The sequence below is a fragment of the Tinamus guttatus genome, unplaced genomic scaffold (assembly GCF_059628265.1).
Source record: "Tinamus guttatus ecotype Peru unplaced genomic scaffold, ASM5962826v1 Tinamus_guttatus_pri_ptg000386l, whole genome shotgun sequence".
Taxonomy (NCBI): domain Eukaryota; kingdom Metazoa; phylum Chordata; class Aves; order Tinamiformes; family Tinamidae; genus Tinamus; species Tinamus guttatus.
In genome coordinates, this window is record NW_028288920.1 from 348,156 (window position 1) to 372,841 (window position 24,686).

At 57.6% G+C, this 24,686-nt stretch overlaps 1 protein-coding gene across 1 annotated transcript in view; it reads right to left on the reverse strand.

The window, feature by feature from the left end:
* ASXL2 (ASXL transcriptional regulator 2) overlaps positions 1-24,686 on the reverse strand; it is a 58,041-nt gene that overhangs the window by 1,929 nt on the left and 31,426 nt on the right. The window contains exons 5-13 of the mRNA XM_088530764.1: positions 15,317-15,417; positions 11,479-11,617; positions 9,956-10,081; positions 8,923-9,086; positions 5,788-5,884; positions 4,190-4,295; positions 2,296-3,004; positions 737-999; positions 80-701 (exon numbers count right to left, since the gene is read on the reverse strand). Of these exons, the coding sequence (XP_088386890.1) occupies positions 80-701; positions 737-999; positions 2,296-3,004; positions 4,190-4,295; positions 5,788-5,884; positions 8,923-9,086; positions 9,956-10,081; positions 11,479-11,617; positions 15,317-15,417 (2,327 nt within the window). The remainder of the gene's footprint in view (positions 1-79; positions 702-736; positions 1,000-2,295; positions 3,005-4,189; positions 4,296-5,787; positions 5,885-8,922; positions 9,087-9,955; positions 10,082-11,478; positions 11,618-15,316; positions 15,418-24,686) is intronic.

The following is a 24,686-nucleotide window of genomic DNA, read 5'->3' on the forward strand; positions in this document are numbered from 1 at the left end:
AGCGCCCGGCTGTAGTTGTGCTCCGCGAGGATGAGCAGGCGGCTTCGCCATGGCTGGGGGGCTCCCTGCTCCGCCCAGCGCTGAGCCGGCGGTTGTGGCGCCCGGCTGTAGTTGTGCTCCACCAGGACGGGCTGGCGGCGTCGCTAGCGCTGAGGCGGTGGTTGTAGCGCCCGGCTGTAGTTGTGCTCCACCGGGATGGGTGGGTGGCGTCGCTAGTGCTGAGGCGGCGGTTGTAGCGCCCGGCTGTAGCTGTGCTCCGCCAGGACGGGCGGGCGGCACCGCTAGTGCTGAGGCGGCGGTTGTTGCGCCCGGCTGTAGTTGTGCTCCGCCAAGACGGGCGGGCGGTGTCGCTAGCGCTGAGGTGGCGGTTGTGGCGCCCGGCTGTAGCTGTGCTCCGCCAGGACGGGTGGGTGGTGCTGCTAGCGCTGAGGCGGCGGTTGTAGCGCCCGACTGTAGTTGTGCTCCGCCAGGACAGGCAGGCAGTGTCGCTAGTGCTGAGGCGGCGGTTGTGGCGCCTGACTGTAGTTGTGCTCCACCAGGACGAGCAGGCACTGCCGCTAGCGCTGAGGTGGTGGTTGTAGCGCCCGGCTGTAGTTGTGCTCCGCCAGGACGTGCGGGCGGCGTCGCTAGCGCTGAGGTGGTGGTTGTGGCGCCCGGCTGTAGTTGTGCTCCGCCAGGACGTGCGGGCGGCGCCGCCGCGGCTGCCACGTGGGCGCCGCACAGGGGAGGCCTTCGCGGACCTCCCCTGCCTCCAGCTCCGGGGGCCTCCACGGTGCCGCCCCCCGGGCCCGGGCCCGGCACGGAGCCCCCCGCCGAGGCGGCGGCGGCGGCGGCAGCGGCGGCCGCCCGCTGCGCCCGGGCCTGCTGCGCCTTCGCCTTGATGTCCGCCAGCGTGCGGGCGCCCGTGCGGCACGGGCTGCCGAGGGCGGCGGGGAAGCGCGCCCGGGGAGAGACCTGCGCCCCGGGAAATGGCATCGGCGAGATCCGGGAGACGGGGATCTGCAAGAGAGCGGAGGGCAGCGCGTGAGACGCAGCCGAGAGCGCTGGGAACGCCGCGGTGTCACCCCAGGCAAACAGGAGCACGTGGGCTCCGCGGTCAGCCCCGGGCACGGGCTCCTTCCAGCCTCCCAGGGACCCAAACTCTGCGCCACCACCCCAGCGCTGAGCCTCGACGCGAACCCCTTCCAATGCGACGTTCTCCTTCCAGAGGAAACTACCCCCAATCGCCATTAAATGCATTAGTGTGTTGTTATCTGCTGATCTGCATTAGGAAATTGTCTCTCGTGTTGCTTACACCACACTGGAAGGTCAACCGTCCCCGCCGTGGGATACTCCTGTTCTCTTTACTGACAGCCTTCCGCCAATGTTGTGTCACCAACAAATTTCATTAGTGCTTTCACATTTGTGGGCCATACGTACTGGTGAACAGAATGTAAATAATGAACCATTCTCAAAATTTTGCTTGCATACTGCCTGGTAGGGAAGAATCCTAGGAGATGCTGCAATGCAGGGATTGGGCTATTTTCCATATGCCGAAGGCCCCGAGCCACAGAGTTAAGCTTTAAACAGAGGCAATTCTAAGAAAAAGCATTGACCCTACTCTACAGAAATCAAACTTGTGTTTTTGTGTACCTATGAGCATAAAAAACAATGTGCTGATTCATCCATTTAATATCTGCTGTTCAGTATAACATCACTGAACAAAGACCTATCTGTGCACACGCAATCTTGTGGCTTCTTTGACTGTAAGCGCATCCAGTGCCTGAAATGAGGTTGGTTATTACTTGCCAGCTGGGTATTCCTGGAGATTCAGGAGCAGGTTTGCAATCCCAGGGGCTGGATCTCAACTGCAAGACCATTTTCCAAGCTGGAAACTCTACTTTCGTGCTTCCATCTCCCCTTTTCTAATGGTGATTTACTGCCTGTTTCCTTTCACATGCAGAGTCTTACTGACCCTCAGCAGCTGAAGGACTCTTTGCAATGGACATGTTCCCTAAAATAGTCTTTCCCCGCTACTTAGCCTGAGGCCACACTGCAATCAGCTGGCATCAATGGTAACTATACCATTTCTAGGTGGCTTTGTTTTAATCACAGGTGATTTAGTTTCTAAGCTCGATACAAGCTAGGAAGCTTACTGAACCGAACCCCACCAGCAGAGTCCCTTGAGCAAAGGGTTTTCTCACGTTCGGATCGAGTGCTTTCACCACCATAACAAGCAGGTAACAAGATGCACACACGGGGGTAGAGCAGACCGACAAAGCACCCTCGTGCGAGTGCAGCGCGTGGGCTCCCTACCTTGAGCGGGGGCACGCGCGGCACCGCGGGGCCGGCCGCGGGAAAGGGCTGCGGCTGGCCCCGAAACGGCGCCGGCGGCCGGCACGGCTCCGCCACGCGCGCCTTCTTCTCGGGCGTCACGGCCACCTCTTCCCGCTCCTCCGACTTCCTCTTGTGGCCTTCGACGCTCACTTCCATTTCTTCACTTGCAGGGGGCTGCTTCTCCGGGACGCCTGCGGCGGCCGCTCGCCCGCTCGCGCTTGCTGCCCCCTCGCCCGCGCCGGGGCTCTTTGGTTTGCTGGGGGCCATGGCCGAGGTGCCCGCGGGCTCCTTGCCCGGCGCCTCCTTGGGCGCAGCGCGCGGCTCCTCGGGCTGCTGCCTCCCGGCAGCCTGGGGCTTCTCCTGGCCCGCTTCTCCGCCAGCTCTCGGAGGCCTGGACACCGGGCGCTCCCCAGGTTTCGCCGCGCCGCCGTCCGAGGACACGGAGGCCCCTGCGGATTTGGCTGGTTTGGGCTGCGTGTCCTCCCGTCTCTCCTCCGCTCCTTTCTTCACCGGTGCCTCCGGCGCCGCTCGTGCCGGGGGCTCCGCTGCAGGAGTCCTCTCCGCCGGGAGCGCGGCCGGAGCGGCCGCGGGGCATCTCGGCTGCTGCGCTGCCGCGCGCCCGCTCTCCGTCTCGGCAGGGCTGCCGTTCGCCGTCAGCCTCTTCGACTCTTCGGGGCTTAGGCCAGAACTGAAAAGGAAAGCGGAATTTTTATTTTGGAACACAGTTTGAAAAAAGCACGCTTGGGATTCTCCATGTGCCATGCCCTGACGAAAAGTGTCATTCCCCCCTGCAGTTTTATAGCACAATCTTAGGAAGTAAAGGCAGCACTGGAGGTTTTCAGGTGAAACAGAACTTCTTAGCTATGTTTTAAACCAACCCCCTGTTACATGACACACGTGTAACGTAGGCCCTCCTGCATCACCAAAAGCCTGGGCATTTCCACTGCTGTGTTCCTCCCTCTGCCGTGGTGGAAGAAATGCACGGACTGGGGACTGAACTCCTGGAGAGACGTCTGGCGTGGGATTAAACTCATACGTCCCTCCTAATAAACAGCAAATCTGTTTTTTTGCCCAAACATGAATCCATAAAGCCTGGTGAAGTCAGTCTGGTGCAGACTGCTATGACTGAGATGATGGGGATCTACCAAAGAAGCTCTTAGGAACTTGATTTTCAACCCCTTCTGCCAGCACAGACGGCCATGGTATATTCTGGTTTTCAGCACCAGGAGAACCGAGTTAACCGTTATTTGAATTATTTGATAAGTACGCCCATTCCTTCACTCTGTATCGCAGTCTGTCACGTGCAAGTGCAAACCTACCTGCTTCCTGCTCAGCCTCCAACTGTCAGAATGCTTCCAAACAGGGTTTAGCATAAGCAACTGCTGTGGAGTGTTAAATCATCCCGGGTGCACGGCAGGGAGAGCGGCCGGTGCTCCAAGGACAAGGGTGAAAGCTAACGGCAAAGCTGCAGGAGGGAGAAGCTGCTCCTTAGCCGCTGTGTGTGTCTGTGCCTGTGCCTGGCGCGGTGACTGCGCGAGAGTCCAGGCACACTCAGACACATAAAACCAGGGGCTGATCATTCAGCTGCCTGGAATTACCCTAGGGAGTCCTAAGGGAGGAGCTTCCCAAAGCGCCCGAGGAAGGAGAGGGAAGGGTAAGGGTGGCAAGCCTAAATCTCGCCCTCAAGCAAGGTTAGAGCATTACGAGTTCCCCGAAAGCGCCAACACTGCTCTGGCCGGGGCTGCTCCGAGGAGACGGTGAGAGGAAACCAGACCTTGTTACGGGACGAGTGAAGTTTATTAAAGCCCAAAACTCAGCAAGGGAAACTCCTGGCCAAGCAAGAGAGGGAAACAAAACCAGCCGAATGTCTTACCTCTGCCCATAGTAACTCTCGAAAAAATGCTCCTTCCACAGCTCCACCTTCTTCTCTTTCTCTATCTCCTGCCGTATCCTCAGCTGCATTTCTGGCGTGAACTCCCCTGCGGAATGCAACACGGGGCAGCTGCGAGGAGCGCCGCGGCGAGCGGCAGAGCTCCCCGCCTGCCCGTGGATGGTGGCACCCCGGGGCGCCCGCTCGGCTCCTCCGCACCGGGGCTGCAGGGTGCCCCGGGACGGGACGCGCGGCCGGACCCGGCATGGCCGTCCCTGCCCCGTCGGCTCCAACCCGTGTCCCCCCCGGTTTCAATGCCAGCACAAGTCCTTCGTGTGGAGCTGCCTGGCCATGCGGCCCCGGTGCGGCTGCTTGTGCGCGCTGCTAACCCGGGATAACCCCGAGGGCGGCGCGAGCAGCTCCCTGCAGCCCCGCACAACGCGCTGGGAGCAGGACAGCCTAAAGCAACACCTGGGAACGCGGGATTTTCTTTCCAACACCCTCAAGATACGATCAGGCGGCAGAACCCGGGTGAAGGGCTCACAGCAGCACCTTCCCTCCTCGAGCGTCCCCACGGAAGCTGAATTAGGAAGCTGGGGATTCCACTCGTTGGCTTCACTTGTCTCATCTTCCTCGCGTGAAGCCTCATGTACTAACTTCCATGCACTCCCTTTTCCAGGCTCACAATCTATCATTACTGCATGCCATACAAGTGGTTAGGATTATTTGGTGAAGCTTATGTTTCTTGGAACATAATCAGTTTTGCAGGAAGATCACAGACAAAACAAAGGAGCAAATCAACTCAGTTACAAGGAGCTTTGACGCATCTGTACCACTTTTCTCCAAACTGGACTTGAGTCCGTAAGGAATTCCGCACTGCAGGGATACAGAGGCCTCCTGCAGTTCAGGTGGCTGCTTTAGCCATTCTAGACACAGCCTATAAAACCAAGGCTTTAATTTCTCCCAGCCATCCCGGGATCCCCTTTGCAATGTTTAGGAAAGGTTAAGCCTTTGCTGTGACATAAAGAACGGAAAAGCAGGAAAGGAGAAGCCTTCCAGGAACAGCCACAGCGTCCAGCAGAGAAGGTAACGGAGCCAGCCGCAGTGCTGGACCACGGCCATGCACGGCACCGAGCTGGCACCGCTGGGACAGCAGCAGCCTCCAGGCCATGGGGACACCAAGACTGCATTAAAACCAGGCAGCCAGCAGGGGATCTCCGGAGGAGCAAATCCCTCTGTGAGGAACGGCCTTTCTCAGGGCAGGATCACTAGGAAAGACGCTTCTTCGTTTCACACGAAACCCAGAGCCTCCCTGCACCAAAGCGCACGCTCGCCCGGTGTCGGCCCTCCTGCCACCCCACGGCCACAGGCAGGTGGAAAACAAAAACGGCTGCAAGACATCTGAAGCACGAGATTCTCACACACGTCTAGTGCAGATTGCAGGGCCGCGCGGCAGTATTTTAAGGTTTTGTCATTAGAAAATGAGAAAGCTCCTCTGTTTTTTGTAGATCTTTCCTGACGGAAACGTGACCCAGCCCCAGGGAGCCTCCCGGCGAGCTGAGCCCTCGTCCCTGTCCTCGGCTGGCCCGGGGCAGCTTTACCTTCCGCCAGCCTCTCCTTCCAGCCCTGCGCCGCAGACGTGAAGAACTCGTTGTTGAGCGCGGAGCCGCTCAGCTTCATGACGCCGTCCGGCCCCACCTGCAACACACGACACGGCGGCGGCGTTAGGAACCTGCGGAGGCACCGGGCTCTGAGAGCAGAGCGAAACCAGACACCCGCGTGAGGGGAAACCAAGGGGCACCAAAGGAACCCTCTACAAAGTAACTTTCAGTTGAAAAGAACTGCAAAAACCGGGACAGCAATGTCGTGCCGGCTGCTCCTGAGCACCTTGCCAGCAAACTCCACCTGCAAGCGCCATCCATCCCCTCTTGGACGCACACCTCCTTATTGCAGAGGCCACAGGACTCACAAAGCGATTCCTGCGGGTGTTGACTGTGCCCGCCGTGGCCCAGCAACCCCCGGCTGAACACCATGGAAAGACAAGGATTTATGGGACAGCACAAAGCGCTGCACGTGCCCGGGCTCCCAAAGGAGCGTGAGCAGCGCGCCGGGGCGGCCGGGCATCTAAACCCGCGGGCATCCCGTAGGATCAAGCCAAAGCACAGGGCAGGATCCCATTTTATTCAGAAGTTCCCAGGCCGCTATGGGTAGGCAAGACGTGGATGGGATAAAAGGAAAGGAAATCCTCTTTTTGCTCCCCAAAACCGATTTCCATAAGGCAGGACTCAAGCTAAAACGTGGCCAGTGCTCTTCACCCGGAAAGACGAGTCCCTCTGGCTTCGTCATGGACAGGACCAGAGGGGTTCTTCCTGCAGGAAAGGAAAACCCTGTGGTAAACTGAGGGATCTTGAAGGTCTTTTCCAACCGCAACGACTCTGCGATGAAACAAAAGCAAGCACGCTGCCGGATGCAGAAATTCCAGCCCGCTTTCCTTCGGAAATGTTGATTTGCCCGTTGTAGCACTGACCAAACGTGACGATGCTGCACAGCAAGGGAACAAAAACGCTGGGCTGGGCCGGGGGCTGCACGGGGCTGCGTGTGCCTGGGAGCTCCCTGCGCGAGGGAGAGCAACATCCAGCCGTTCCCATCAGCTTCCCATCTCCCATCTGGACGACAAGGTGACCATGAGGCAGCAGGTGCCCTCGTGGCCAAGAAGGCCAATGGGATCCTGGGGTGCATTAAGAAGAGCGTCTCCAGCAGGTTGAGGGAGCTGATCCTGCCCCTCTCCTCAGCCCTGGTGAGGCCACATCTGGAGTATTGTGTCCAGTTCTGGGCTCCACAGGACAAGAGGGATGTGGAGCTGCTGGAGAGAGTCCAGCGCAGGGCCACAAGGATGATCAGGGGCCTGGAACATCTGCCCTATGAGGAGAGGCTGAGGGAGCTGGGCCTGTTCAGCTGGAGAAGAGAAGGCTGAGAGGGGACCTGAGCAGTGTCTAGAAGTACCTCAAGGGAGGCCGTGAGGAGGATGGGGCGGCCTCTTTTCAGTGGTGGCCACTGACAGAACTAGAGGTAATGGCCACAAACTGAAGCACCAAAAATTCCACAGGAACTTAAGGAAAATTTTCTTCCCAGTGAGGGTGCCAGAGCCCTGGAACAGGCTGCCCAGAGAGGTTGTGGAGTCTCCTTCTCTGGAGATCTTCAACCCCGCTTGGACGCAGCCCTGTGCCACGTGCTCTAGGTGACCCTGCGTGTGCAGGGGTTGGACTGGGTGATCCCTAGAGGTTCATTCCAACCTTAACAATTCTATGATTCTATGATTCTGTCTCAAACAGCTCCTTCGGTGGCTCGTGTTGAATGGTTGCACGTGAATCCATAACATCCCGTTGTAGCTACTCTGAGCAGTAGATCAGACTATTCATTTTCCCTTCACAAGGGCCCTCGGCAGCCCCAGAAGACGAGTCCTCCTCCAAGGTCTCCTCACCATCTCCCGGCACGGTTACGGCTTGCAGGTTCCGGATCATTCCCATAGGTTCCAGACCATACCCGCCGCTTCCCACCACGGCTGTTCCAGCTGGGACACGGCTCCTCCAGAGCTGCCGCTGCCTTCCCGACGCGACGTTCCCTGGAGAAGGAGCTTCCGTGCTCACTTCCAGCCGCTGCATCCCGCGCACGTTCCTGCCTCGAGCTCGTGCAGCGGCGTCTACGGAAGGCAAACCCGACAGCTCCTCTTGTGGCCCCGCCACGGGGCATCCTGATGAAGCAATTACACTGACATGACACAATTAACAAAAAAACCCATGGCAGCTATTGCTTCTCTCTTTTTAATCACTTTACAAGCAGCTGGTTTTATCTACAAATATCCTGGTGCACAAACAAGCAGATTGTATGTGCTTCCTGAATTCCATTTTGGAATTCCTTTTGCGTGTAAGGGCAACATTGTTGGGTTTTTTCCTTTCCTCTCAGTATCACCCTCATCTTTCACAAGCTGCCAAAGGCAACTGCTGTGGTGTCGAGGCCGCCGAGTCCCCTTTGAATCCCTGCGGATGAAATTCAGATGCAGCTGACTTGAAAATACCCACCTGCCCCTCGCTCTCCTTCCTGTCATTGAGGTTAACCATTCCCATTACTGCTAACCAGGGGAACGTTCACTGTCTCTTCTGCACCACTCCCAGAGCAAAATCACTGCAAACTTCTCTATTCGTTTAAGCCCTCTGTCAGGGCCTTGCACAACAAGGCACTCAGCATCTGATCCCTCTGCATCCAAAGCAGCCTTCTCCTCCAGCGTGAGTTTCAGGGCAGACACGAGGGCTTTGGAGCAGAAAAACCATTCAGTTTGCACTTGATTGGCGTCAGGATTTTACAGCAGCAACGTACGGTGCTGAAGATGGAAGAGGATGAAACGAAATCGCAGCATCTGCTCGGGTGAGGTGTGGGGAGGAACCTGCCTGAGAGGCGCTGGGGTTAATCCTGCGCTGAAGACTTTGGAAAAGGGCTGGAGAGAGAAAGACACTGAAAATACCGAGACCACCCCGTTCCCAGCACTCTTGTCAGCTCTGGCAAAACAGAAACGCCAACTCAGCCACAGCTGGGAGAGGGGAGGTCACTGAATGCAACCGGCTGCGTCAAAGCCAAATTCTCTTTTTTTTTTACAGGCAGCAACTGCAGAAACCCAATCCCTGCAGATGTCCTGGCTCTGTGCAAGGCCGCAGAGCGCCGGGGCGCGCGGGGGGACCCACCTGCCTGTCCACCTCGGGCAGCAGCAGCAGCAGGCGCTGCTGGCACTCGGCGGGCAGCACGGAGAACGTGTGCTTGTTGATGAGCGCCCGCAGGTTGGTGTTCACCAGGATGGAGTCAGGCGTCTCCACGTCGATCTCGGCGCACTTGGCTCTCTTCAGCTGCCCTGCAAGGAAGCACAGAGAGCTACGGGACACCCCGCCGAGGAGGTACCTTGGGGCACCCTGGGGGCTCCTTTGGGGCTCCTCTCGTACACACCAAACCCCCTGGTTGCCTCTGCACATACGGTTAAGAATAAAACCCAGGCGGAGGAAATTTCACTACCTGATATGTGGGGCAGTTCACCCAACTTTCCAAGCAATCCTGGCCATCCCCACCTGAAAATAACCACCCCACTCCTAGCAATCCCCACACTGGAGAGTGGCAATGAGCTTTCTCCAGGAGGGCCTTTAGAAACGTTTTTAGCCACATTTATTTTCTGCTTTAAGCCTCTAAGGTCAGTCTGTTCCTCTGGATTTTTTCCTGGACATTCCTACTTTGTTCTCAGCAGAAACATCTCAGGAAATTCCGCAGCCCCTTGGGCTCGTCCAGAAGCCACCGCACACCCTGCAGCCGGCGGCTGCACGTGGAAGGAAGCAGCGGGGTCAGGAGAGCCGAGACGCGGCCGCGGCGCGTGGGGGAGCCGAGGAGGCGGCGGCTCGAGCGCCCGCAGCGGGCAGGGCTCCTGCTCGTGTCACTGCAGGGCCTGCAGCACCCTCACATCCTCCTGAACAGCACGAGTCCTTCTGGGCTTCTCGAGCTGCAAACTCAGACACCGAAATCCCTGATGGCAAGAAGCGAGCAAGGGCTTCTTTGCATGTGTGAGAGGTGAATTATCTTTCCTAATCCATGCAGCCTAATAGGAGGATCTTCCCGGATTTTCCTGAAACCACTTTAGTAATGGCACCAAACGACACACTTAGTTTTCCTATTTGGGCTCTTGTTCTGTCCTCAGAGCAGCTAAATCTCCGGAAGCAGGAAAATAAATAATCTTACGTGCGTGGAGCCTGTCGGACCTCTGGAAGGGCTTCTTGCCCAGGCCGGGCAGGGAGCTGCCGAGCTTGACGGCGGCAGCGGCGTTGGGAAGGCTGCCGGGGCGTCCATCCGCCTTCCCCTCCCAGGCTGCGCGGGGAAGGGAGCGTTTCAGCGCAGGAGCCCAGGAGCAGGACCCGAGCGCGCGCGGGGGACGCGCCAGCCCCTGCGCCGCTCCCGGAGCCCTCCGGCACTTCCAGCCCTTCCCGGAGCCCTCCGGCACTTCCAGCCCTTCCCTCCCGCAGCACTTGCTTGCCGGAGCCGCAGGAGCCCCTCGTGGCCACGAGGCTACCGCGGAACACGGGGGTGGCAGCACCTCGTCTGCTGTTTGAACCTCCTGCTCAGCCCCCGCTTATTTCCCTTCGTCACCCAATCCAGGAACGCTGAAACTTCCCTTCGGACACAGCCTTGGGGTCTGTTAGGCTGCACTGTAAGGCAAAATCTCTTGGAAACTTCAGGCACCACTTCTGAATTTTACCTGTTCTTGATTTGGTCCCTGTTCTAACCAAGCTCACTAATTCCTCCTCCTCTGTCATATACCCAGAGACATTTTCATGTCTTCCTGCAAGTCTCTGCTCACCCTGTCAGACCAGACCTCACCATGGGTAGAACTGGAAATCTTGGAATTAAATCAGAGCAGTAACAAAAATCCAAGTAGGGGCTGATAAAAACACACTAAGGATTAAGATCCCGATCAAGAGACTGACAACACTCCGGGATCTGGGCTTGGAGATGTGGTTTGGCTGTGCTCTGACCACCTTCTCCTCCTTTTTGAGACATCCTCCATGGTCCATAAGGCTCTGAGTGTTTATATTGCCATCATCTTTTGGAGATGAATCAAGATCAGCAAAATAAATCCACACTGGAGGCTGGAAAAAACAGGAGAAGGGGAATTTCCAGCGCAGGGACCAAGTGTCTCAGTGTGACAACGGCAGAGCCCTTTTACCTCTGCGAGGTAACGTCAGCTGGGGGTGACAGCAGGGACGTCGGGAGGGCACCCAGAGGACAGGGACAAGGTGGACGTTCCAGCTGGGCCGGAGCCCTGCAGCTCATCCCGGGAAGCGGTTAAACAGAAAGGAATGTGCGGGTGCCCAGCTAGCAGGAACTACTAGGAACACCGTAACTCGGGAGCCCCTGCTCTGGCTGCAGCCCTGCGGATTCCCCACGCTGCGCAAGGCTGCTCCGCCTGGGAACAGCCATCTGGGCAGCAGGAAGGGACCCTCCAGGAGGAAAGGACTGTCTGGAAAGAAGCGAATCCCTCCCGGAGCTCCGGGTGCTCCGCCAGCCCCGAGGAGGCACCGCGAGGGCTGCGGCGGCGCCGCGAGAGCCGCTGCTGCCCGCGCCCGAGCGCTGCAGCCCGGTGTTCCAGGCACACGGAAACGCCTCGTGGAACGCGCGCTTTCTTCTCTCCCCCCCAAAAAGCCAGGAAAAAGCAGGAAAAGCCAGGAAAAGCAAGTTATAGAGCTGCGGCAGCGCCCACCACGTACCCGCTTTTGGTGGCGCGGAGTCGCCGGGCGCCTTCACCGCCTTGAGAAGGACGTGCTGGCCGGAGGGCACGGGCATCGCGGCCCGGCACTGCTGCTGCTGCTGCTGCTGCTGCTGCTTCTGCTGCTGCTGCTTGAGGGCCTGCGGAGAGGGACACGGGCGTCACCGCGGCCACGCGAAGCCACCGGCGCCGCCACCGAGCGCCCAGCGCGCTGCGCCGCACCGCGGCCATCGGGTCAGGGCCAGGTCCAGTGTCTCCAAGGGGAGCAATTACAGAAATAACCTCAAAGTAAAAGGACCAGCACTTAATTCATTGCGATCTCCTGCAGGAGCAAGGAGCAGCTTACTAAAAACATTTGACAAGAGACAACACCCATTAGGAAAGACTTCGTTAATTAGGACTAAAATACTAAAATACTAAACGGAAGAAATGAAAACCCTGTGTTTCAGAAAACAGATGGTTAGGGCAACTGTAATACAGCCTAAAATTAGGCACAAATTAGGCTCTTAGGCAAGGCACTGAGACAGCAATTTAATTAAACTGCAGCACTTACCTTACCCCAACCCACTGCATTTCAAAAAGGGAACCCCAGGCCCCCGTGAACTCAACAGCAGGATAAATCTTTGCAGTTCAAGCATAAAGGAGAATGTGCAATAGGAAGCAACCCTGAACATACTGTGCTGCTTATATACAAAGTGTGGCTAGAGATCAGCACCCTATCCTAAAAAACAAACAAAACTGAAAAGAATACCACGGGGCAAAAAACACTCAAAACAACATGCAAGAAAATCTTGTTGGATCCACTGGGACGAGAGAGAGAAGTATCTGACTTTATTATCCATAAAATACCAGTCTGAAAACCCCTTTCCTGGGTTGAGTTCCAGGGCAGAGCGAGGCAAGGCAAGGGCAGAGCACCAGGATCGGGACAACCCCCCGGCGCGCGGCGGAGCCTGGATCCACACAGGTTTTGGATCCACAAGGTTGGATGTTTCCTGTACCCAGCTCACTCCGTATTCTGCCTGTTGATCTGCTGAACTGCTCCATTTTTCTTGGCTTAGGAAAACCCTTTTGCAAGGGGTTAATCTGCCCACGGCACAGCTCGTTTTTTTAAATTATGTTTTAACGTTTCCTATGTTCCCTTCAGCCTGATCTTGGAGTGCATTAGCTGTATCCCGCAGCTGGATAAGTTTCCTCCCGTCTCCTCCGGATCCTACAAGGATAGTGAATGGGAGAAGCGCCAGGACAGCCGTATGGATTCCACTTGTAACCAGCATCCAAGCTGACTATTCCCAGTCATTTTCCTCTCCTTCCTGTGTCCAATAATGGCTTCCAACAGGACCTGGCCGGCAGTTTTTCAGGGACCAACCTTCCACCACGTTGTCACCTCCAGCAGCCTCTCCTGATCCTGCCTGTGTCCCCCAGATCCAACTGCAGGCTCCCCAAGGCCCCTCTTCCCATGTCCTTCCTAAAGAGCCTTCGTCCCAGCCCGCACTCACACAGGCCACGGCACCACGGTGCTGTTATCCCAGTGTTGCCATCATCCGTTATCCCACCGTTGCCATCATCCGGTATCCCGTTATCCCAGCGCTGCCATCATCTGTTATCCCGTTATCCCAGCGCTGCCATCATCCGTTATCGCAGCATTGCCATCATCTGTTATCCCATTATCCCAGTGTTGCCATCATCTGTTATCCCGTTATCTCACTGTTGCCATAATCCGGTATCCCATTATCCCAGCGCTGCCATCATCCGTTACCCCGGTATCCCAACGTTGCCATCATCCGGTATCCCAGCATTGCCATCATCTGGTATCCCGTTATCCCAGTGCTGCCATCATCCGGTATCCCAGCGCTGCCATCATCCGGTATCCTGTTATCCCAGTGCTGCTATCATCTATTACCCCAGCATTGCCATCATCCGGTATCCCGTTATCCCAGTGCTGCCATCATTCAGTATCCCAGTGCTGCCATCATCTGGTATCCCGGCATTGCCATCATCTGGTATCCCGTTATCCCAGCATTGCTATCATCCGGTATCCCAGGGGTGCCATCATCCAGTATCCCAGGGGTGCCATCATCTGGCATCCGGTTATCCCAGTGCTGCCGTCATTCGGTATCCCGTTATCCCAGAGTTGCCATCATCTGTTATCCCAGGGCTGCCATCATCCAGCATCCCATTATCCCAGTGTTATTATCATCTGTTATCCCAGTGCTGCCATCATCCGGTATCCCGTTATCCCAGTGTTGCCATCATCCGGTATCCCGTTATCCCAGCGTTGCCATCATCTGCCCCACGCTCGGAGCCCTGGCTCCTTCCACGTGTCTCCCGTGTGTCTGGGCAGGGGCACGCGGGGAGGCTCCACGTCCAGCCGGTGTCCTCGTTCCCAGCGCGGTGTCCCGGGCCCTTCCCGGCTCGCCCTCTGCTCCTCCTCCCTGGAATCCTGTCCTCCGTGGCCCCCTCCAGTCGTCTCCTTCGGCCCGCGAGGAAGAGCCGCAGGGGCAGAGCCTCGGCTGCAAGTCCTCACTTGGGAATCGTCCCGCTCGTCCCTCGAATCCTGGGAAAATCCCTGCCTGAACGTGGGAGCCAAATGCAGCTAGCGGCTTTCCCTGCTTCGCTGGAAATAAACCAGTAATTTAAAAATACGAAAGCCTCTTTTACGATCCTGTGCCTTTAAGTGGAAAACTATATATATATACACGTTTCTATTATATTTTTCCCATAACTCGCAACACTGCTGCTCCTTCCTGCTAGGAATACTTGCTCATTCCTCATGACTTTCCATGCCCAGAGCTCAACTGGCTGTGGGAAGAGGTGGAAGATGCAGTTTGGCCAAGAGGGCCAAACTGCCCGGGAAGAGCTGAGCACGGGATGCGGCGACATTCCCCATCAGTTCCAAGGCGGAGGAGGCGGCCGGGGAGCTGGAGCGCTGGATTTCCAGATCCCCGTGCTGCCACCTGGGACGGAGCTGAGCGTGGGGCAGAGGAGACGCCGGGGTGGAAGGTCCCCGCGCAGGAGAAGGTCCCTAAGCACCAAACGCTGCTTTTCCTCCCGCGAAACGGAGCGGGGGCTCCCGGCCACGCGGGGCTGCCCGGGCGGCGCCACCCCGACCCGGCGGGGCGGAATATTCCCCAAATCCCATCGGGAAGAGCGAAGCTGAGAGCGTTGCGGGACCGTGGGGAGCTGCTGCCTGCGGGTGTCACTGCACGGAGGGAGAGTGACAAACACCCTGCACAAGCCAGTGTCACAAACACCCCACGCAAACCGGTGTCACAAACACCCCACACAAACCGGTGTCGCAAACCCCCGGCACAAACCGGTGTTACAAACACCCGGCACAAACCGGTGTCACAAACATCCGGCACAAACCGGTGTCGCAAACCCCCGGCACAAATCGGTGTCACAAACACTCGGCACAAACCGGTGTCACAAACACCCCACACATCCTGTCGGGATGTGGACGGGCAGTGCAGATCCAGCGAGCTCTCCTTCCCCTTCTTCCTGCCACACACGCACACATCAGACCCACAGAATTCCTCGGAAATGCAGGAATTGCCCCCTAGTAGGAGGGCCAGGCACTGGATTTGGGTTTTTTTCCACCACGAAAGCGGCTGTTTTCTAAGGGAGTCTGTGGAAAGCTAAGGGCAGCCGCTGGAAGACTGGGCGAGACACCTCCTTACATCATTCCCTAAACAAGTCCAAAATGACCCACGTACATTTTAGGGAAGCAGCACAGGTCACCCCCGAGCCCACAGCTCTGAGTCCCCCTTGGCCAAGGGGGAGGTTTGAGGCGCAGCCCCGTTTCCTCCAGGCCCCTTTGGATGTGGACCCGTCCCGCTCACCTGCTTGAGCGCCTTCTTGCTGTGCTTCTGCGAGGGCGAGATCACCTTGGCGGCCGGCACGGGGGGTTGCGGGGAGGCGGCCGGCGACAGCCGCGATGACACTGCGGGCACAGGAGAGCCATGGTGAGAGCAGAGCAAACCAGAGCAAACCAACCAAACCCAACTCAACCCAACCAAACCCAACACAACCCAACCCAACCAAACCCAACCTACCCAACCCAACCCAACCAATTCAACCAAACTCAACCACACCCAACCCAACTCAACCACACCCAACCCAACTCAACCAAACCAAACCCAACCAACACAACTTAACTCAACCAAACCAAACCCAACCCAACCAGTTCAACCAAACTCAACCACACCCAACCCAACTCAAACACATCCAACCCAACTCAACCAAACCAAACCCAACCAAACTCAACCAAACCAAACCCAACCCAACCAGTTCAACCAAACCCAACCCAACTCAAACACACCCAACCCAACTCAACCAAACCAAACCCAACCAAACTCAACCAAACCCAACCCAACCCAACCAGTTCAACCAAACTCAACCACACCCAACCCAACTCAATCAAACCCAACCCAACACAACCAAACCCAACCCAACTCAGCCAAACCAAACTCAACCAAACTCAACCAAACCCAACCCAACCCGACTCAACCAAACCCAACCCAACCAAATCAAACCCAACCCAGCTCAACCAAACCCAACCCAACCCAACCCAACCCATCTGCAGCGCCTGGCACAGCCAGAGACGCCCGCTAGAGCCCATGGGAATCAAACCATGAACCAGCAGCTGCTAAATACTGCGAGGGCCAGATCTAAACCACAGCTGGCTGGGAGCTCGGGTGGAAAAACTGAGTGCAGAAGATGGTCCCCCCACCAAGCGAGCAGGGGAACCCCTCGCAAGGACAGACGTGGCCTCCAGGGCCAGCTCTGCCGTTTCCTGCCTCCCGGGATGATCAGGAAAGGACGTGGGAGGCTAAACCCGTGTCCTTGTGCACCAGCAAGGAGCCAAGCAGCCACACGCACCAGGCTTCAGTAACACCCATGAACCACTTATTGCAGCTGCAATGGAAAAGCACCCAGCCAGGGATGAGGGGTAGGCAGGAAAACCCTCGTGTGCGGCCTGGGCGAGAAGAGAGCCATCCTGCTCCCTAGGAGGCAAACGCGGCCGGGAGGAGGGGACCGCGCTGGAATGTCACAAAGGAGCAGCCCATGGGCCAGGAGATAGTAAGAAACACAGGATCTGAAAGCCACGGATAAGTATTACCATACCCAGCTGATCTGCACACACGATAAAGATGATACAAATTATGACGAACCCAATTACTGCATTTTAAAATATCAGTAAGAATGCCCTGGAGATTTCCGGGCTTTGCAAACTTGCACTTGTCCCTCGCTTTGGTTCAAGTCGCAGTTCCCAAGAATAAGGAGCTGCTGCAACGGGGCGAAAGCGGCTGGAGAGGAACATGGGCACCATGATGCATCGAGAAAGAGCGCTGGGAAAAGGAAGCTTGTCGATAGGATTCACTTCCAGAGGTTTGCAACAAAAAGCCTTCCAAAGCCTTGGAAAGGCTTTCCCAAATTACTTCTGTGACGGAGAAAGGATCATCATCAATGTGGTGCTGAATGGGACTGAAAGCACAGAACAGCACAGAGCAGAAATCAGGAATTCCTTACGGTGGAGGTGAGGTCAGGCAGGAGGCTGGGCCCGGCGGGATTTGCGGGCATTTTCCAAGGCAGCCGCTTCCTTCAGGATTTGCAAACCCTGGCCCATTACTCAGGCAATACCCTGAGGAAGTCTTGTACAGAAACCATGCTCAAAGAGCTACAAAAGATCTCCAAGACCTGCAGAAATATTGGCTCACCCAGCTGCTGATTTACTGGCTGGTTTTGCTCTTGCAGAAATCCCGGCTGCTTTTTGCAGCCCTTTTGGAAGAGATGGAGGAAGGGGCAGGCGGAGGGACCCCATGCCCAAGGAGCAGCCGAGTTTCGGCGGCTCCAGAAGCTGCTCCGTCCTCGGGCCACTCAGCACAAGGGGAATGCTGGAAATTCCCAAATACTGGCACATGGAGAGCTTGACTGGAATGAAGTCCAATCGTCACCATCAAGTTGTCCTCAATAACTAGGTAGTTTGCTCTCAATAACTAGGCAATTTGCTGATCCAAGCAACTTTTATTTAGCTGTTGCACCGGAAGGAAGGAAGAAGCTGCCTCAGAAAGACCTGTTCAAAAAGCAGAGCCACGAACACTAATTCCCCCAGCGGGCACCGAATCAGCTAACGCCCTGGGGAACGGGAAGGACGGAGAGGGGGACGGTAACTCGGAGCTGCCCACGACACGTGTTGACGTCACCCAGGCCGTCGGTGGCAGCGGCCAGGGCCACCCCCGTGCTCCGCACGTCCACGAGACCTTGGGGACGGTCCCTGCTCACCCTCATGGCCAGGTTTGGCCACCCGGTGATCCTGCACCCCGACCACGCGGCAGCTCCACCACCAAGCGGGGCAGCACTGCCAAGGACCCGGCCCTGGGGTCTGTTCTCCATACAACAGCAGTGTGCGGGTCCGGAATGCTTCCCTCTTCCCTTCACTCCAGGTGAGCGTGGTGGAAGACAGGAATATCATCCCCGAGAAGGCCAGTCTTGGAAAAGGCCAAGCACTTATGCTCGGAACCCCAAACATCTCCAGCTATGGCAGTGCACGGTGCCAACATTCCCAGTTCCTTCCCGCTGCCTTCCCTCGCTCCGCTGGAGCACGGCACCCGCTCCCAGCTCCCTGCACAGCTGCTCCTCCTCACGGGCGCTCTCCTCCCTGATCCGCACGGATTGGTGCTAACTGGAAAGCAGGGGCAACTTCAATAGGTGGTTCCTGGGCTTAGCAAGAAACTTTATGCCATGCAGAAAAGGAGCTCCTGGAAGGGCCCCGGTGCAGGCCGGGCAGGACACGGGCTCTGCCCGCGCTGCAGGGAGCCGGGCACGGGGACAAGCTGCGCGGGATCTTTTCCTTCCCAGTTCTCATTTAAATTCAATTAATTCAATCTAAAAAAAAAAACACAAAAGGGGGCAGGAAGGGGATTTCAGGAAAGGCGCCCGGTGCTCCGGGGCCGCCCGGCTCGCAGCGCCTGCAGCAGCCGCTGCAGCAGCCGCATGCCGCAGCGAGCAGCGAGCGGGCCCTGGCTGCAGCAGCCGCGGTTGCACCGCGCCGGCCCCGGGGGACTCCTGCCAGCGCCGCCGCCGTGCGGTGACGCCACGGGGGTTTCTGGAGAGGAGCCGGGCGCGATGGAGGTCACCGGGCGCGGGGGCACCGAGGGCGGCTGGTGGCTGTCCCCCCGTTCTTCACCCTGTCCTTCGCCCCGTCCTTCGCCCCGTCCTTCGCCCCGTGCTGGCAGCAGCAGGAGCCGCTCGCGCTGCCCGGCACAAGCAGCTTCCCGCCTCCTTTTGCCTCCGCCAGTTCGGCTTCTGCAGGACTGCAGGGCTGCCAGGGGCACCGGGCACAGCCAAGGCCTGCGCTGGAAACAGCGGGAGCGCCGGGAGCTGCCAGGAGCAGCCGCGGCTCCGGGTACCGGAGCAGGAACCAGGGTTGCACCCGCAGCGGCACCGCTGCAGTGTCAGGCAGCCGTGTCCAGTCTTTCCCCGCTCCCGTGTCCATCCTGTCTCGGCTCCCGTGTCCATCCTTTGCGGCTCCCGTGTCCATCCTTTCCCAGCTCCCATCCTTTCCCGGCTCCCGTGCCCATCCTTTCCTGGCTCCCGTGTCCATCCTTTCTCAGCTCCCAAGCCTCCAGCTGCTTCTCCACACCCCTCTGTTCCAGGATATATTTTAACAGAAGGAAAGCAGCCGCTCGGGAGCCTCTTCCCAGCGCGTGGCTCCCTCCGCAGCCCGCGTGGCCGCTCCGTGCCCAGAGGGTTCCCTGCCCACCCGGTGCCCCAGGAGCGCCCGCGGGGAGCAGCGGCGTCGCCTGCACCCGCGCAGGGTGACACTCGTGCAGACGCTGCCGGGTGGCTCTATTGGAAGGGTTTCCTTTTTCCAGAGGACAAGTTACCCGTCATTACCTATTTACCCAAATGTCCTAATTTTCACACCGTTAAATCACATTTTACTCAAGGAGTGTATTCAAGTTAAGTACAGGTGAGGGAGGAACACCGTCGATCCAGGCTATTTAGGAATTCCCTGAACGTTCCCCCTCGGTGCTCCCATCTCGGCGGCTCTGTCTGCTGTCGCAGAAAGCAATTCCCTTGTCTCCTCTAACTCCGCAAGAGCAGGAGCTGAGAAACAGACCCGCAGGAAATGCTGCCAGCCCTACCTCAAACTCCTGGGTTTTGGGACACGAGGCTGCAGCAGGTCAGGAAACCTCCTGCACCGGCAGAGCCCAAACGCAGCCGCTGGGCTGGGCTCCGACCGGGAGCCGGTGCTCATGGACGCCAACGGCTTCCCTGCCTTTCCCTGGGTTTCCATCCGCTGTCTCTTATCTCAAACGAGGTGACACCAAGAGGGAGGCATCCCCACGAGGCAGCTCTCACCCGTTAATGGGTGCTAAGACACAGCTCGTTAAGAGGGATAGTTGGGAACTTGGTGGGGAGAGGCCTTCCTGGACACTCGTGTGGACAGCACTGAAACGGGCAGTGCTTGGGATTGATCCAGCTGTGCACGATTCCTCGGGAAGAGCTCCTGGGGACGGCGCGTCCAGCACCGAGCGCATTCCCTGCACGCGGAGGGAGCCACAATTCCTCACCCGGCTGGACACAGCCCAAACGCACATCAGGGCACCACATCTAACAGGAGGTTGTTGGTGACATGTGGCACAGCCAAGCGAGCCCCTCCACTTGCCAGCGGACACAATCATGTTGAAAGGCACAAAAGAGTCAACCCCAGGAGACCCACAGCTCTGGGGCGAAAGAGCCACGCTGCCAAACCTGCCCCTCCGTCACCCCAAGGCCACTCAGGTCCACTCGGGTCGGTACTAACCACTATGAGCTGGAACTTGGCTGCTAACGATGCTCAAAATCCAGCAGGATGGTGAGTTGAGCAACGCCGGTTCAGAGGCAGGAAAAGCAGAAGGAACATCAGTTATCGGGTCCCATTAACAAGGACTTACCGTGCCCGGGATCGGGTCCTGTTAACTAGCACCCGCTGTGCCCGGGATCCAATCCCGTTAACTAGGACTTCTCGTGCTCCTGCATCCCCTCTGCGGGCGCCTTGGCCATGGAGGCCAGGGGATGCCGCATGCAGCTGCACGAGCTCTTCCCGGGCTCATTCCTGGTGTTTTTAAGCTCAGGACAGGCGGGGTGCAGATCCCGCTTTCCACACCTGAGAACACACCAAAGTGTCCTTGGTCACGAGCAAACGACCATCTCTCTCTGCTTCCAAGTGCGGATTTAAAAAACGCGGCGCCCATAAAACCCGATCGAAGCAAAACCTTTGTGCTACAAAATCAGCCTTGCTATGTTTTCCAGCAGCTCACGAAAAACCAGAGCTCACTCAAGACCTGCCTGCTACGAAGCGCTAACCTAAATAACGTGTCACAAACCAAACCAAAACCAAAAGAGAGCGGTTTTGCCGCGGCGCTTGCTGCTTTGCTTGGCGAGCTGCACAGCGCGATCCTGGGGACACGGCTTCCCAGCCAGGCACCGGAGCAAGCGGGAACGGCCTCTGTTTAGGAGAGGCAGCGTTTCCAGGGAATCCTGCACAGGAAGCGCCTGCATGGCGCGGATGGCGCCGGGCCGCGCCGGGCGCGCAGGAAGCAGCGCCAACGCGCAGCGCCCGAGCAGGGCAGCGAGCCCCGCGCCTGCAGGAGGCCGCCTCTGCGCCGCGGGACCCCACGGCTTCCTCTGCACCAAGGGCAGCGCACACTATTGCAGCTACCGTGTTGTCTAGTGGCTACTAGCCCTTATTTCCCCAGCTGTCACCGCTTGCAGCGTGCCCTGGGCAGAAGTTAATTCCTCCACGTCCTGCTGGACGCTGCCTCCCTTAAGGAGAGCCCAACCAGAGCAGAAATGTTCATGTTGGCTTTGCTGGAATGCTCTTTTCAGCACACGGGATTCAGGAGAAGCAGCCCCATCCCTTGGAACGCCAGTGTAGCCCGGGAAACCTCCTCGGAGCCGGAGGGACCCGCACACACGGGCAGCCCACTGGTGCAATGAGCTCTGCACGTGCTCGTGGGGCCGGGAGCGCCGTCCCGGGCAAGCCTGGCGGCCTCCCAAGCGCCCGCACCGATACTGGGGGATTTGCAAGAGATTCACGGTGCTGCAGGCATTTATTGAGTGCCAGAGGCCGTGTGTGGAAGCCTCCTTTGCAGCTTCCTGCCCCGTTTATTTGCCCCTCTACCCTCAGAGCTCACTTCAGCACCCGATTTTCTCCCTCTCCCTTTTACTTGCTTGTAAAGGCAGCAAGTTCAGCCTGTGCTTTGCAAGGTTTCCCCGTGCTGGCAGGAGCGGCCGGCTCACGGGAGCGAGCGGGATCCTTCTCTTTGGGGACAACCCCGAGCAGAAGAGGTGCCCAGGGGACACGACGAGTTGGAACCGCCACCAAACCCCAGCTCCGAGGCCACAAACGGCCCGTGCAGGCGGAGCAGCACCGAGCGGCCGCAGCCACCAACGCAGACGGGAGCTCGGCGGGACGGCAGGGAATCCCCGGCCTCCACCGGCCGGGTGTTGCAACACCCGCTGCAACACCCGGCAAGGGCAAGGAGGAGCGGGTGCCGGCCGCGCGGTGCTTACCGTGCCGGGCGGCGCGGCGCTGCTCCGCGGCCATGGCGGCTCCGGCGCTGCCGTGCGCAGAGCTCCGCGGCGCGGCGCCCATGCGGGGCTCCGAGCGCGGCGCTTCGCCCCGCTCCAGCTCCCGGAGCCGGCTCCGCCGCGGCGGCGGCGCTTTATTTTTGTGCATATAAGGAAGCGGCCGCTGATGTTATCGGCACATGCTTCCTGTTTTATATGTAGATGAGCGCAAATCTGTCCCGGCAAGCGAAGCTGCGCGCTCGGAGCGGAACGAAGCGCCCCGCGCGTGCACGAGCGCGGGGCCAAGCACCTGCGGCGGCCCCAGCGCTGCAGAGCTGCAGCCCGTTGCATCGGCAGCACGCGAGCAGCGTCGCAGGACCCTTCCTGGCTGCTTTTGGCTGTTCTGGAGCTAAGCCGACCGGACTCTTAAGCACGAGGGGAGTTTGGGATGTATTTTCGGAGGAGCGCCCAGCCAGGAAGCGGGACTGGAGGAGTCTCATTCCAGAGCTGCTGCTGCAGAGCAGAACGCCAAAGCAATCTTTTTAATCGGAATTTAACGTCTTCCTGGTTATCTGAAGTGGTGCAAACAAAAGTAACTGCCTAAAAATAGACCCGGTCTCCGTGTCCTCCTGCGGAGGGGAATGGCAGTCAAGGCCTCGGGGTTGGGTCCTCGCCACGCGCCTCCCCGGAGCGTCCCCGGGGCAGGGGGCATCCCGGCCTCGAGGCCTGTCTGCAGTTGGGCTGCCAGCGCTTCTGCTTTCATGGATTTATTGCAAACTGGGACATGCAGCAGCAGCCACCCAACCGGCCCTGCTGGATCAAAACACCCAGGTCCCTGCAGCGGGTGGCACTGGAGGGGGTGACATGCTCAGTGTCACCTCCACTGCACCACAAAACCACCTCCTGGGAGGAAACCCTTTCTTTTTTTAGGAAAACGGTACCTTGGGTTTATGAACTTCACTGAAAAGCCCTTGTGAAACCCAGCAGATGCCCCAGGTGAGCAGGTGTCTCCTAACCAAGAGGCCACGGGGCCACTCACTCGAAAGCAGCATCACTGGATGATGCCATTTACTGAAACGCACCAAACGGGCCCGATTCCTGCAGGAGCCTGTGGTCTCGCTGCCACCATGGGCACGGGCAATGCCCGAAAGAGGAAAGGGAGGAAAAGGGAGATACGCACTGCAAAAAAAGAGAAAAGAAAAAGTTAAAGCGATTCCCAGCAAAGCCCAAGCTGTCTGGGGAGCCCTCCCGGCCCTGCTCCGCCACCCTGGGAAGGGTGCCAGGGAGCTCCTGCTCCTCATTGGGCTCCTTGGGCCCAATGTCCCAAGCGGCCCTCCAGGCCACCTCCCATAGCACGCTAGCAAAATGTTCCTCAAAACCCCTAAAAGCCAAATTTCCTAAAAATACAACCCTCAAATCTTTCAAAGAATGAAGAACACAGAGCCTACTTCATGCTTTTAAAGATTCTTCTGCATAACGTACGCCAGAAAATTGTCACCACTCATTCTTGCTTGAAGCTTCTGGTTTCAATTTTTTCTTTTTCAATTGAAGAAAACCTCCCTATCTAGAAGGAAATTTCTAAAAATATGCTGTATGTGGTGCCAAAGTAATATGCAACTTCACGAAAAGGGGAACCCAAGCAGCACAGAAACAAGTCAGCAGGAAGCAAAAAGGAGCTTCTAAAGGGTCACCCAGTGGCAAAGAGAGGATTTAAGCAGAGCAGCAATGGGTGATTGTCACCTAGCCAAGCCAAACCTGCAAAGATTTGGAAAGAAACTGGTCTGGTTCAGCACTCGATCATTAATTTTGTGACTGGGGGACGTGTCCTACAGCGCGACGGCTGCTCGTGGGGACAACGGGCAGCAGCAGTTGGGTTTTGCTACAACTTTCTCCATCCAACACACTTCACCCAGAAGATAGAAGCAGACCAGGACGAGAGGTTGTGGGTATTTAAAAGGAATACATAAGAAAAGATTAAAGCTGCCTGCAAAGAGTTGCAGAAGGACCTCAACATGCTGGCCAAGATGACAGAAAACTTGGCGAAGGTAAGAGGCAACGTAGGAGCAAAGGGATGAACACCCGGACCGTAGCTCCGGGAGATGAAATTGCTGCTGCTGCTTGGGATAAGGATCTCAGAGCTAGCACAGGCAGAACTCTCACCTCGAGGCTCAAGATCAACCAAAAAAGCACGAGAGTATTACAAATTCTGGATATGAGTAAGCCAAATATGTTAAGGGAATTTAGAAATGAACAGAAAATGCAGAACATTGAGCATCTGCAAAACCTGCACTTCAACCTGCATCTCTGCCCGCTGGTCTCGAAAAAACCTCCTGAAAAATGCAAACTAGCCAAAGAGTGTGAGGGAAGGAAGCGAGCGTGTCCGAAACTCCCAACACGGACACACTGCGGGAGCAGGGAGCAACGGAAGAGGGGAAAGGTCTAGGAAATCACAGCAAACCCCCCAGTGCTGCATTGGCAACTCCAAACTGCCCCCCTCTGTCCCCAGCCCGTCCCTCCGCCAGCCCGGCCTGCAAGAGGATCGTGTAATAGTTGCAACGAGGCATGATACACCCTGGAGAAGACAACGTGCTTCACAGCCAAGGTGCTCAAATGCAGACACGGAGGTTGTAAGCTTTGAAAACAAGTATGCGG